Raw genomic sequence first — 14,329 nt, forward strand, 5'->3', positions numbered from 1 at the left:
TGGTGCTATTATTCTCATTTTATTTATGGGCTTTGAAGATCATGGAGTCTAAACAATTTCAGTTTTAAATGACCATTTCATAAGTTAGTGGTTCTAAGAATGAATTGAATGATATATAGAATATATAATACCAATCAGATATCCTTACTAACTTTTCAGTCTGTATCCAGACCCACTTAGGACAGTGAGTTGCTAATTATTTTGTTAAAGTCAGTATGGTTGTTTCTCTTATAACATATTCTACTATGATCATTTAAATGTTTATCCCTTGTTTCTCTCCATTCCTCTTGGTCAGTATTATAAACTTTCACACTTAAGATTTGTCTTTGGGGGTAATTAGCAGCCTGTATGGTAAGGTGACTTGAAATATGAACACTGGTGAGGAATGTCAAGCAAGCATTTTAAGATTAGATTAGATCTTCATTAAGATGCATTCCAAAGTTTTGTGATAATATGATTTCCTGCCTGAGCATTCCTTGAAGTCTCCATTTTAGAATGAATGTTGGCATTTTTATTACATAAGTAGTGTTCTATGTGTAGGTACAGAGGAGTCCAGCCCCATCATTCTGCTGCTCGCTCTTAATATTCACTCTTACTCATAAAGGGTCTGTTTGATACTGAATTTTGGAAAATGGTTGAGCTTTTCATAAGCACTTATTTTTCAAGCAAAAATGCTATTCAGCCTTTTATATTGTGGTTTAAACCTTGTCTAAATATACTTAGTGACCAATTAAGAATGAATCATAATTTTGGGGCCAATATTTAATACTAAGTGATTTCAGTTATTGTTGACATTACTTGTTCTTTTACCTCTGTATTCGGTCAACAAACAAGTTTCACATGTTCTTGATTTGAGAGAATCAAGAATATGATGCATTCATTGAAGAATGTAAACTAGCTAAATTCAGGCCATCTTCCACCCAAAGATGTGAAGTTTAAAGGTATCTTTAAATTCAAGGGCAATTTAAATATGTGACTATCACTTGTGCATATCTAACAGTTTCTAGTCTCTTTATTTAAAACCAATGTAGCCTCTTCCTCATCGGCATCATTGTTTGTTTCAAGCAGTACTGTCCTCCTATGTTTTTGGATAGTCTCACCTCACCCTTAACAGCAAGCAGTACGTCCGTCACCACCACCAGCCCCCATGAAAGCAGTACTCATGTTAGTTCATCCAGCAGCAGAAGTGAGACAGGGGTCATAACCAGCAGTGGAAGTAACATTCCTGACATCATCTCATTGGACTAAAGGCGGACTCATTTGATTCTGGGAATCATTCATCAAAACTGCTCTTTCTTGGATCTCTGGTCCATGGATGCTATTTTTTTGGCAATTTGATATTTATTGAAACGTCAAATGGATTCTTTTGCTTTCTGAGAGATGAACCCAGATGACTGAAGCAAGAACCAAATGACACACAAGGACTTTTCGTATTCATGTTGAGCATCAGATACATTTCAGCCATAACAGTGTCTTCTTGAGCAGTGGATTTCAATTTCATACATTACTGGATGGATTCTACAAGGCAGTTTAAAGGTGTTTTTTTTTGGGGGGGGGGTTATAATAAACAGCAATAAAAATTATGTAAATATTTAAACCTTTCTAATTAAAAAAGATGTAATCACTGATTCTAAAATGACAGCAACTTCTGTTTAATCCAATGTCAAAGAAAAAATATATGGAAAGAAGTCATGTTTGCTAAATGAGTCTTTTCCATGGAGATTTATTTTTTTGTTGCAGTAATGAAATTTTGATAAGTGGCCAAAGTTTGAGTTTCACTATTCTTTCACTCTTCATGATTCCATCAAAGAAAAATGGCCTTTGTGGTGTTCTTTTTTCCCTGGTTGTCATTTACATTTTGATACTGTTTGCTCATGAATGCAGAGGAAGTTCTAGGATTTGGCTGCTCTTTATTAGTGATTATGTCTAAGAACACTATGCAGATTCTGCCCTGACATGATGTGTTATTTTTGGTAACTGTACATTCTCATTCTAGAGTTTTCTATAAATTTAAGGCTTGCCTTCTTAAAAAATTCTATGCAGCCTTTGAATGAAATATTTTTGAGGTAAGGTGTGGCTAGAAAGTTTGTTCGAATTTTCTTTCCAATGTCTAGAAATGTTGATAGGAGTGGAAGGACAGATTTAGGGAAGGTGGAACGAACAAAATTTAGTCTCTCCCTAAGAATTTAATTTGCTCATTGATTTTATAGGAAAATATACAAATCACTGTTGAAGCTGTTCACATTTTAGGGGCAGTGACATAGAAGTTGTTTTAGGTCTTCAGTCATATTTTTTGCCAGTGTAATTTCTGTCTCATGGAATGATTTTCAAAAGGAAAAGACAGTAGCAAGGAAAGGGGACATTATTAATTTCTTTTTCCTTTTTTTCAGTCTTTCTTTAAACCACAAAAGATGAAACAAAATGAGAAATGTTTAAACTGAACAGTGAGGAAGGGTTTGGGAGAGGGACATGAAGCCCACTTCATGTCTCACTCCATGGTACCCAGAAACACTCCACCCCTCTAGCTTTACTGGGTCCACTTTGCAAACCACTCCCCTATCATTTGTTTGATTTTAAACCACTCATAAACTGGGTTTTCCTTGTAGAGAAACATTTTTATCCAAGTTTTATACTTTATTTCATTTGGCTTCTTAAATTATCTAGAAGCTAGCATTTTCTTACGTTGAGCTTTCTCTCCTAGGCTGTGTTCACTTTTCATAGCTAGTCTGACGAGTCTCCTTCTCAAGCAGAGGTGCCCAGAGGAGGGCTGTCCACTTGCAGTTTAACGAGGACACCTGGCTTCAGAATTGGTGCAACTCCAGGGAGCTCCCTGCTTGGGTTTTGATGCTCTCTCAAGTTTTCATGGCATTTGTTGCTGTAATGTGTGATTTTCCACATTATACCTTCTTTGGCTGTGTCATCCACTTATTTAATGTAGTATCCCTTTGTGTGGGCTGCATGTTAAAGACATGGAAAAGCAAAGTCAGCCCTGACTCTTGGAGCACTAGTTGCACCGTAGTTGCCAGTTTCATCTTTTAACTGTTAGATTTCAGTCCAGACTACAGTCTTATTTTTGGTCCAGATACAGAGAACTACTTCTTGGTAGGATTTCGTGTTGCTGCTGTAAGTACAGATGCAATTTCTGTTAACTTTGTAATCAGAAAAAGTAACTTGATTTGTGTGGTATAATTTGTTAACAAAGAAATAATGTATATTTGTTATCATTTTGTGACCCTTTAGATTCTCGGAGACTCCTTTTCTCCCAGTTGAATCAGCAAAATTTTATAAAGTAATGAAAATATTAATAGAAATTAGTTACTTTACTTGGTTCTTGTAACTGATAACCTCTCCTTTTGTAGTTGTGATGTTTCCTTGTTACTGTTTTATGTGAACAGTTTTAGTGTTCATTTTTGGTGCTTTACACTGAACTTATGTATAAATTTTTATTTTACCTCAGGCAACTAACACTTTTAAAAATATACTTTTTAAGTTTTTAATGTTGGGCTTACCTTTTGTAGATGTCTTTGAAGATACTTTTCGGTGTGCTTTTGGCACTATGACAATAACATGGTTTCTAAGCTATTACCCTTGATTTAATATGGTCACTTTAATTATTTTTACAAAGATCCTGATAGCAATGTATTTTGCTAACCCAGATTCTGCTTAACAAAGTATAATGGAATGAAAAGCTGTTACTTAGAAGTCAGCCAGTCAGTCATTATTTGGAGTATCTTGTTTAAGGAAAGGAGCTGTAATTACTACTTTTATAGTCTTTTAACCAACTTGTATTTTTACCTTTCTTCACTTAGAAATAGGAAAGGCTTCTCTTGCTTTGGTACGTCCTGCAGAATATCTGGTGCTGACTGTAGCTGCTCTCCTAGAGCCACTTACACTCACCCACTTTCTCACCCCTAGGGGATCCATTGTAGGATCTTATTCCATTTCTGCCCTGAAGTTATAAATACTTGGTATCTGTTCTACAATAAATGTAAAGGCCAAATGAAACAGTTGTGATGAATTCAGGTTATGTGGCATCTATCTGATAACATGTTCCAGGATAAAAATACAATATGTAGGTAAGAGATAGCAGATAGCAAGTGTAATTCAGTTGATCCATAACTCCTGGTTTAAAACAAGGTTCTTTAGGATAGTATTAAGAAATAGGAAAGGTAAGATTTTGAATTTTAAATAAAGTTGAACAGAAACTATTTGGCTTTGATATACCTTCAAACCAATCCTAGACACTCACCATCTAATAACCTCCTTTCTTCTTTTGCCAGAAAAGTTACATTTGTGCTTTTAACTATTAAGGTTTTTACAGAGCATTGGTTTAGTTGTCAGGTATTCTTTTCTCCCCAGCCTTCATTGGGTAAAAAGTAATTGTTTCCAATTATTTCTAGTTCTTTGGAATATAATAATGAATTTTTTTCCTAGTTGTTTTCACCTTAGAAAATGTAAAGTAGTACCCCATTATAACTTAAGGGTGACATTGGACTTAGTGGCACTGGGTTCATGTGATGTGAGAGCTTGGTAGTGTCATTTTGATGGGTGATTGATGGTTCCATCTAATTCCATCTGTTCTGCTACAGTTCTACATGGGTACAATGAAACTTATAGAAAAGAATTTAAGAATTCTGCTTTTTAAGAGTCTCATGCCTCCCATCAAATAAATGACTGGTTTGTATGACTCCCACTCCCCCCCCCCTTTTTTTTGTTAGGAACCACACTGCAATTTCTAGAAAAAACAAATAAAGTTTTATTAAAATATTTGCCCATTCTTCTTTAATGATTGTCTGGTTCACTGATTTTTTATTCTTGTTTATGTCAGTGGTATATGCTCATTGTAGAAATGTAGACAGTACAGAAAAGAACAACAAAAATTGCTCCTAAGTCCATCACCAGAGAGAAGAGATTCACATTAAATATTTTTGCATATTTCTTGCCAGACTCTTTGCTGCTTCTGCATTTTTATATATAATTTGTACCGTGTTTTTTCCCTCAATCTATAGGCATTCTTCCTTGTCATTAAAAACTCTGTCAACCATTGTTAAGTCCATGATATTCCATTGTGTGGCTCTATCACAATTCATATAATCTTTCCCCATGGGACATTTTAGATTTGTGCATAAATTATTTCTTAGGATAAATTCCTAGAGGTGTGATTTCTGGGTCAAGGATATGAACATTTTTGTGGTTCTTGATTCATGCCACCTTTCCAGACAGTTGTTGTCATTTATACTCCACCAGGAGATGTGAGAAGGGCTGTATAGTGTATTTTCCAAGAACACATTTATCTTTATGCAGCCATCTGCACTCAGATCCTCAGCTCTTCTGAGCCTGGTGAACTGAGCTAAGGATAATTGGAAGATACTTTCCCAGGATTTCTCAGTTTTAAATATACAGTTGTCCCAATTATCTGGGAAGACTGCTTCCAGAGCTGCCCCACCCAGTACTAACAAGCACAGATGTTACCTCTTATATAAGAGGACATTGTACTAATATAATCTGTGTACATCCACCCATACACTTTAAATCATCTCTAGATTATTTATAATACCTAATGTAACATAAAAGCTGTATAAATAGCTATGCTTTCTTTTTAAATAATAAGAAAAAGCCTGTATGTGCTCAGTACAGATGCAGTCCTGCTTCCCCCAAATGTGTAGTTGAATCCACTGATGCAGGTCCTGTGGGTATGGAAGGTTAACTGAATTTATCTGACAAGTTCTAGAAACATCTCCATATGTATATCCAACTGATTTTTCACATAGTTTTACTTGCACTGTCCAGTAGCAAAAATATTGGTCAGACTACACTTTGTTTTTTGTTTTGTTTTGTTTTTTTAAACAATTTGTGCCTAGGGCCAGCCCTTAGTAGCAGCTTTCTTTTTCCTCTTGTAGGCTCCATTGTGGCCTTTCTGATCTCCCTAAAGCCAGTAGGATCTGCTGAGACAAAGGCAGTCCAACCCAAACTGGAAAAGTGGTAAGGCTAAAACTAAACAGGGCCAAGCTCTGCCCGTTTCACTTTGCATTCTTTTATGTTGCCAATCAGATCTTATTCTTGGTGTTCAAGGGTGGCTATGGAGAAAGAAAATAGATTGCTATGTTCATGTTAGAGGTGTAAGTAGCATTTTCTCAACTGGCGTAGTACGTTCATTATTTCCCAAACTGCTTTTCATTTCTGAATGGTTTATAAAGCTTCCTTTATTCTGTGTTCTAGAAGCTTGACTATCCTAAATTAAGGAGCATGTTGTTTCAAAATGGAATGTTTCTTATTTTGGCCTTCATCAAACTATTCAACAGATGTTTAATGTTTTTCTTATGTCTGGGATAAAGTAATTACAAAAAATCTAATTGAAGCCTTCAAAGGCCTTATCTAGTTTTTAAAAAACAAGAATTCTTACCTAGTATTAGATTTTGTGTGCTAACTTTACTACAGGGTGTCTCATTCCTTATAATAGCTTTTCACTTTACAAATGGACAAACAGATTTAGTAAGTTCACCACCATCATAGTGAGTAGTGGGCTTGGGATTCTGGCCCAAACCTACCTCAGAAGCCCTTTGACTAAGCTGAAGTGACATTAATTAGCTATGGTTTTTAGGAAACTCATGGAAATCTAGACAAAACTGGTTTTCAGATCCTGGCCAAAGTAGTTAGGAACAAGTGGACTCAAGTTCCAGAATTCACTGAATATCTGCAGGAATAAGTGCTGAGTCCCCTGGAGATAACGGGGCTGTTATGCTTTTACCCTGTTACAGGTTGAAGGATAATAGTGCTGTTTACCAGCTGGGAGGCAGTTGTGGTTAGTCCTTTAGAGGAGACAGTGATGAGTTTCTTAGATCACCTGTGGAGCTCATCCCTGGGTTTTGTACAGACTTTCCAGAAGTTCAGCCCTTCCTTGTCCTCCATCTCACCTTCGCTCTCCTCTGGGCTGTGCATGCTCTTGTGCCTTTCTGTTGCCTGTTGGCTCCTTCCTCCCTGCTTAGCTCTGTCTCAGCCTTTTCTTTTGTTCTCTTCACTGCCTTGCCATGACAGATTTGCTCTCATTTCCCTGTGGCTCTCACAGTGTGGGCTACATCTGCATTTAGTGTTTGCTGCCCTTTGTCCTTGTGGAAATGCCTTTGTCAGTAGTCTCTGCCTGTGAAGAATCTTGTGCAACAGAAGGCATTGGAATTTGCCTGATAGCTAACAGTAATGAGAATTTGTTGGAATTATTTCCAGTTTACAAATGTGGAAACAGATTCTAAGAGGGTAAAGGATTTGTCTAAGGCCAACTGCTAAGTGGGGAGTCAGGTTTCAGACCCAGTTTTAACCACCTTCCCAGGCCCTTCCTAATGATTTTATTTTTATTTTATTGTTGGTTGTTTTAGTGATGGGGATTGAACCTGGTGCATTGCACATGCTAAGCATGTAATCTACCACTGGGCCATACCCCCAGCTTTTAATTATTTTATTTTAAAAGTAGGTGTTTCTTAGATATTTTCTATCATATCACCCTGTTTATATACTGTATGGGATTTATCACACCTGCGATTTTATGTATTGGTTCACCATGTATTGTCTCTATTAGATTGTAAGCTCCATGAGGGCAGAGGTGATATTTCATTGCACCCCAGATTCTAATGTGGTAAATAGTGCGTAGTAGATGCTCAATAAATATTTGTGAATGAAGAAATGATGGATACCCATTTGCATTTGACTTATGCTCCCTGTGGAAATGTGGTATCTGTTGAAAACAGAATACCCAAGCAGCAGATATTCACCAAGACAGGAAAACTTGAGAGAAGGTGCATATTTGGGGTAGGTAGTAGAGGTGCTGAAGAGTCAAAGGAAGCAGCACCTTCACTTTCTAGGCTGTTGCAGCTTACAGGGGCAAAGAGCAGTTAGTAAGTGCAGGGTACACAGTGCAGATCATGTACAAGTAGATGTTTTAGTAAACCTCTTGTGGACCCAACCTACTATGTATATAAGGCTGGAGAAATTCTGCATGTAGTCTAGATTATGTATTGAGAACCACCTCATCTGCATCAGGTACACCATGCTCAGTTACAGGGTATAATTGTTGAAGCCAGAAGCAAAATATGGTGGCATATACTTATAATCCTAGTGACTCCAAAGGCTGAGGCAGGAGGATTACAAATTGAAGACTTGCCTCAGCATCTTAGGAAGACCCTATCTTGAGTAAAAAAAAGGAGTAGGATTGTCATTCAGTGGTCAAGCACCTCTGTTTAATCCCCAGTGCCTGCCCCCCCACCCGCCAAAAAAAATTGTATTTATCTCAATCTCTTGATGCTAGTAACCTGACCCAAATATTGGATTTGATGCATTGTAACTGAAACAAGAATTGGTTAGCCTGATGTCACTGGAATCCATTCCCACATGCTATATTAGCAATCACTTCCCATTCCCCCATCTGCACCTCCCAGCTCTAGGTAACCATGATATACTTTACACTTGTGCCTTTCTGAGCATTTCATTACATTGAATCATGTCCTATATGGTTTTTGTCACCATTTACTTTCATTTGACCTGGGGCTTCAAAGTTCATCCATGCTGAGCCTCCTTTATTCCTTTTTATGGCCAAATAATGATATGGTATGGATATGTCATTCTTTGTTCATCCATTCACAGTGCACAAATATTTGGGTGGTTCCCGTCTTTTGGCTGTTTTGAATGACGCTGCTGTGGTCATTCATGTGCGTGTGTTTGTGTGGACATGATTTTTTGGTTTCTTTTAGGTATATACCTAGGATGGGAACTGCTGGGTCATATGCTAACTCCATATTTAACATTTTGAGGAACTTCCAGACTTTTCCAAGGTTGCTGTGCCATCAATGTGTCAGGGTTCCAATTTCTTCAAATCCTCATCAATATTTGTTACTGTTATTTACTATAACCATTTTAATAGGTTGGAAATGTGAACTGATAAAGGTTTTGATTTGCATATCTGATGATTAATAGATCCTAACCATCTTTTTTATGTGCTTATTGGTCACTTGCATATTTTCTTTGAAGAAATAACTGTTATTTATATTCTTTCCTTATGTTTTAATTGAGGTTATTTGTCTTTTTATTATTGAGTTGTAAATATTTTTATATTTGAAGATACAAGTCCTTTTGAAGATATATGATTGGCAAATATTTTCTCTGGATTATCTTTTCACTTTCTTGATATGTCCCTTAAAGCACAAACATTTTAAATTTTGATGCAGCCTCATTTCTTTCCTGTGTTGCTTATGATTTTGTTTTTACCTAAGAATCCATTGTCAAGTCTAAGATCATGAAGATTTACCCATATTTCTTCTTCCAAGAATATTAATAGTTTTAATTCACATTTAGGAGTTGGATCCAAATTCTTTAAATGGCATAATGATTCATTTTCAATCTTTTCTATGTGGCTATCCAGTTGTCTCAGTATTAATTGTTGAAAAGTCTGTTCTTTCCCTATCAAATGGCCTTGGCTGTACCCCAGTTAAAAATCAGTTGTCTGTAAACACATAACTTTCCATTCTGTTCTATTGATTTGTGCATTTATCCTATGCCACCACCACACTGCCTTGATTACCATTGCTTTGTAATATGTTTTGAAATTGGAAGGTGTAAATCAAGTTTATTCCTTTTCAAGGTTGTTTTGGCTATTCAGAGATCCTGATAATTTCACATGAGTTTTAGAATCATAAATGTCTAGGAGGAAGCTGGTAGGTATTCTGATGAAGATTGCTTTGCATGTGTAGATCAGTTTGGGAACTACTTTCGCTTTGGCAATATTGTTCTTATGAACATAGGATGTTTTCCCAGTTATTTACATCTTTAATTTCTTTTAATGACATTTTGTAGTTTTTACCGTGTAAGTTTATGCTTCTTTTGTTGAAATATATTTATACATATTTTTTTATTTTTGATGCTGTTGTAAATGGAATTGTATCTTTCATTTTGGATTTGTAAAAATACAATTGATTTTTTTAAAAAAAGAGTAGCAGACTTTATTTTTTTAGAGTACTTTTAAGTTCATGGCAACATTAACCAGAACACAGAGAGTTTTCACATGTTCCCATTTAACCCTGCCATCCTCTCCCACCGACAGTATACTGTATCAATATAGCATATTTGTTATAATTGATGAGTCAACATTGACACATTTTCTACTAAAGTCTGTAGTTTAACATTGGGGTTCACTCTTGTGGTGTACATTCTGTGGATTTCACAGACTTATATACCCATTACCGTATTACAACAAAGATGAGTCACTGCCCTAAGACTCCTGTGTTCTACTTTTTCATCCTTCCCCTTCCTGAACCCCTGAAAACCTCTGTTCTTTTGGTTATCTTCATAGTTCTGCCTTTTCCAGAATGTCAGGGTATTGATTCATACAGTATGTAGCATTTTCAGATTGGCTTCTTCCAATTAGTAGTATGCATTTAAGTTTCCTCTATCATATGGTAATAGTGCTAAACCATCTTCCAAAGTGGATATATCATTTTGCATTTCTACCACTGGTAAAGAGAGCTCTCTCTATTCTACATCCTCTCCACTATTTTATGGTGTTCATGTTTTGGGTTTTGGCTGTCCTGAATCATGTGGTATTATTGTTGTTTTGATTCACAATTCTGTGATGACATGATGTTGAACATCTGTTCATATGCTTATTTTCCAATTGTGTATCTTCTCTGTGGTGTCTATTCATATCTTTTTGCTGTTTTCAGTTTGTTTTCTTACTGAGTTTCGGTAGTTCTTTGTAATGTTTGTTCATAGTCCTTTATCAGGTATGTGTTTAGCAAATACTTTTTTCCCAGTCTGTGGCTCATCTTATACTCATGATGGTCTCCTTTGCAGAGCAGAAGTTTTTAATTTTTTTAATTATTATTATTTTTATCAGAAGTTTTTAATTTTAATGATGTCCAATTCATCAGTTATTTCTTTCATGGGTTGTATCCTCAGTGGCCTAAACATTCATTGCTATACTGAAAGTCCTTTGAATTTTCACCTGTCTTCTAGGAGTTTTATAGCATTTTACATTTTGATATATAATCCACTTCTAGTTAACTTTTATGAAAGTTGTAAGATCTATACCTAGATTCTTTTTTCTTTCTTTTGGCATGTGCCTGTCCACTTGTAACAGTACTATTTGTTGAAAGGTCTATTTTCTGCTATATTGCATTTGTTCCATAGTCAAAGATCAGTTGATTGCGTTTATATTGGTCTATTTCTGGACCCACTATTCTATTTGATTGACCTCTTGGTCTGTTATTTTACCAATACCATACTCTTTTGATTACTGTCATTTTATAGTAAATGTTGAATTTAGACTTTTTTTCTTCATTTTTGTATTGACTATTCTGAGTCTCTCTCTGCCTTTACACAAAGTTAGTTTGTTGATAGCCACAAAATAACTTCCTGAATTTTGGTTAGAGTTGTGTTGATTTTACAGATCAAGTTGGCAAAAATGGACTTTTGCAGTCCATGAACATGGAGTATCTCTTCGTTCATGTTCTTCTCCTTTGATTGTTTTCTTTTTTTAAGACAAAGAGAGAATTTTAATATTTTTTAGTTTTCGGCGGACGCAACATCTTTGTATGTGGTGCTGAGGATCGAACCTAGGCCGCACCCATGCCAGGCGAGCATGCTACCGCTTGAGCCACTTCCCCAGCCCTCTTTGATTGTTTTCATTGGAGTCTTGTGATTTTTCTTATATAGGTCTTGTCGCACACTTTGTTATACTTATGCCTAAGTATTATTTTTTTTACCTGTTTATTTCAGATCCCAGTTGTTCATGCTGATAAATAAAACCCATTATTTTCTTATCAACCATATCCTGCAGACTTGCTATAATCACTTATTAGTTCCAGGAGGTTTTTGTCCAATCTTTGAGATTTTCTACATTATCATATCATTTGCAAGCAAAGACAGTTGTTTTTTTTTTTTTTCTCTTTCCAATATATATACTTTTTCTTAACTGCATTAGCTAGGGCTTCCAGTACAATGTTTAAATGTTTCATTCCTCTCGCTCATTGCTTGCATGGTTTCTGAAGAGAAGTACAATATTATTCTTATATTTACTGCTCTGTAGGTATTTTGTTCCTCTAAATTCTCTTCTGCCTTGGACTTTCTGTAGTTTGAATGTGCTATGCCTAATGAAGTTTTGTTGTTAGTGGCATTAATTGCATTCTTAGAGCTTCTTGAATCTGTTGGTGTCTGTCATTAATTTTGAGTGATTGTCATTATTTAAAATATTTTTCTGCCTTCTCCCTGTTTTTCCATTATTTGTATGTTAACCTTTTATAACTGTTCTCAGATGATATCCTGGCTTTTTCCTTTTTGCATTTAAGTTTTGATAGTTTTTACTATTTATATTCAAACCCATGGTTCTTGCCTCAGCTGTGACCACTCCACAGATGAACCTATCCATCTTCATTTCTGTTATTCTTTCTTAGGGTTTCTTTCTCTACCTTCATTACCCATGTATTGTTCATGTTGTTCACTTTTACACCAAGTGAAAATGGACTAAATGCTCCAGTCATACGACAGAGATTATCAGATATCAAAGAACATGCTGTGTACAAAAGACATCTAAAACAAGAAAGTGCAGAAACGTTGAAATTAAAAACATAGCAAAAGGCACAGGGAAGCAGTTAAGGTATTGGAAGTTTATAACCTCAGTGGTGTTAGAAAACTAGGCATAAAATAAAAGACAAACATCCATATTAAGTTATAAGAGTATCAGTTGGGCTCAGTGACACATGCCTGCAACTTGGAGGATCGCAGGTTCAAAGCCAACCTCAGCAACTAAGGCCCTAAGCAACTTAGACTCCATCTCAAAAGAAAAAAATTATATATACACGCACACACACATATATAAGATTATAAAAAGGACTGGAGATATAGCTTGGTGGTAAAGCAACCCAAAATTTGTTTTTTAAAGGAAAAAATAAGGAAAGAAATTAAGAAAAAATAATAATAAAGAAGTCAATGTTTGAAAATGGCTCTGAAAAGACTAGTACAGTTGAACTGATTAAAAAGGAACAAATATTAAAATCAGTATGAGATAGACATCTACCAAAGATATGTGTAGTTTTATCCTAATAAACTTGAAATTGTAGTTGCAGTGAAAATAGGTATAAATAGCCCTAAATTTACTCAAGAAGGGATTGAAAACCTAAATTTAAATAGTCAAATTGAGTAGCTATTTCTTCCTACAAGAAACCTCCAGGCTCAGTTGAATTTAGTGAGCTTTTACTAAACATTCAAAAAAAAAAAAAAAAAACCCTCAATTTTACATACACCATTCCTGTATACAGGGAGAAGAAAACACCCCCCCCCCAGCTCATTTTAAGATGCTCTTGTGATCTTCATGCCAAACTCAACAAGGATAGCATGCAGTCACAGAAGTAAGAATTTTAAATGAAAAGTTGGTAAATTGGAATGTTTAAAAAGGAAAAAATCATGAGTTAGTTGGATTTATCCCTGGAATTCAGTGAAAGTTTTAATAGTAGAAAAAGAGTGAATTCACATTCCATTGTCAGGGCAAAGGAGGGTAACACTACCATTATCTCAATAGATGATAAAATTTAAAACTCACCATCTGTTTAACTAGAAATGGACTTTATTGGGTCTCTGGCCCAATAAAGATATAAATTGTCTACATTGAAGTTAAAAGTGTCCATCCACAGATGATCCCAGAGAGTGAAAAGACACCGAGGAGATACTTCATGCAACTCAAAGGACTACATAAGAAAATATAAATCTTTCCTGTAAGTTAAGAAACGGACCATCCAGGTGTGGTGACACATGTCTGTAATACCAGTTACTGGGGCGACTAAGGCAAGAAGATCGCAAGTTCAAGGCCAACCTTGTCTACTTAATAAGACAATCTCAAAAAGGACTGGGAATGTAACTCTGTGTGGCATAGTACCCCTGGGTTCAATCCCCAGAACAACAACAACAAAAGAACCAAAATATTAAATGGGTGAAAGACTGAATGGTAACTCACAAAAGAGGTATCTAAAAGTCCCATAAAGGAAAGGTATTTATTCTCGGTGTTCAGGGCAATACAGAATAAAGGAATAATTGGATGCCATTACTTGCCTTTTTGTATAGATTATAAAATACACAGAATTTACCACCTTAACCATTTTGAAGGACACAGTCCATTCAAAGTGCTGAGAATGTGGAGCAAAGGGAACTTTGACTATAGGAGAATTAATTAGCAGCCAGTCTTACTCAGGGAAGCATATGTACATGACACATCCCTAAAACAACACTAGGGAGAGGTTATCAAAAAATCAACAGTAGCTGTGGGGCGGGAAAGGATGCCCACAGGCCCAGGGAGCTT

The 14,329-nt window shown here is 35.8% G+C and overlaps 1 protein-coding gene across 12 annotated transcripts in view; it reads left to right on the plus strand.

The window, feature by feature from the left end:
• The window catches only part of Pias2 (protein inhibitor of activated STAT 2), a 103,108-nt gene extending 89,404 nt beyond the window's left edge, over nucleotides 1–13,704 (plus strand). For 2 of the 12 annotated variants that reach the window (XM_026414518.2, XM_026414520.2), the window contains one exon: nucleotides 5,901–9,895. In XM_026414518.2, the coding sequence (XP_026270303.1) occupies nucleotides 5,901–5,921 (21 nt within the window). In that variant the 3' untranslated portion in view covers nucleotides 5,922–9,895. Of the gene's footprint in view, nucleotides 1–1,065; nucleotides 9,896–13,667 lie in introns of those variants that run through there. The other 10 variants (XR_013342372.1, XR_003303092.2, XR_013342370.1 and 7 more) reach the window with 10 other exon arrangements.
• Nucleotides 13,705–14,329: the final 625 nt, after the last annotated feature.

This window comes from Urocitellus parryii, chromosome 13 (assembly GCF_045843805.1).
Source record: "Urocitellus parryii isolate mUroPar1 chromosome 13, mUroPar1.hap1, whole genome shotgun sequence".
Classification (NCBI taxonomy): Eukaryota; Metazoa; Chordata; class Mammalia; order Rodentia; family Sciuridae; genus Urocitellus; species Urocitellus parryii.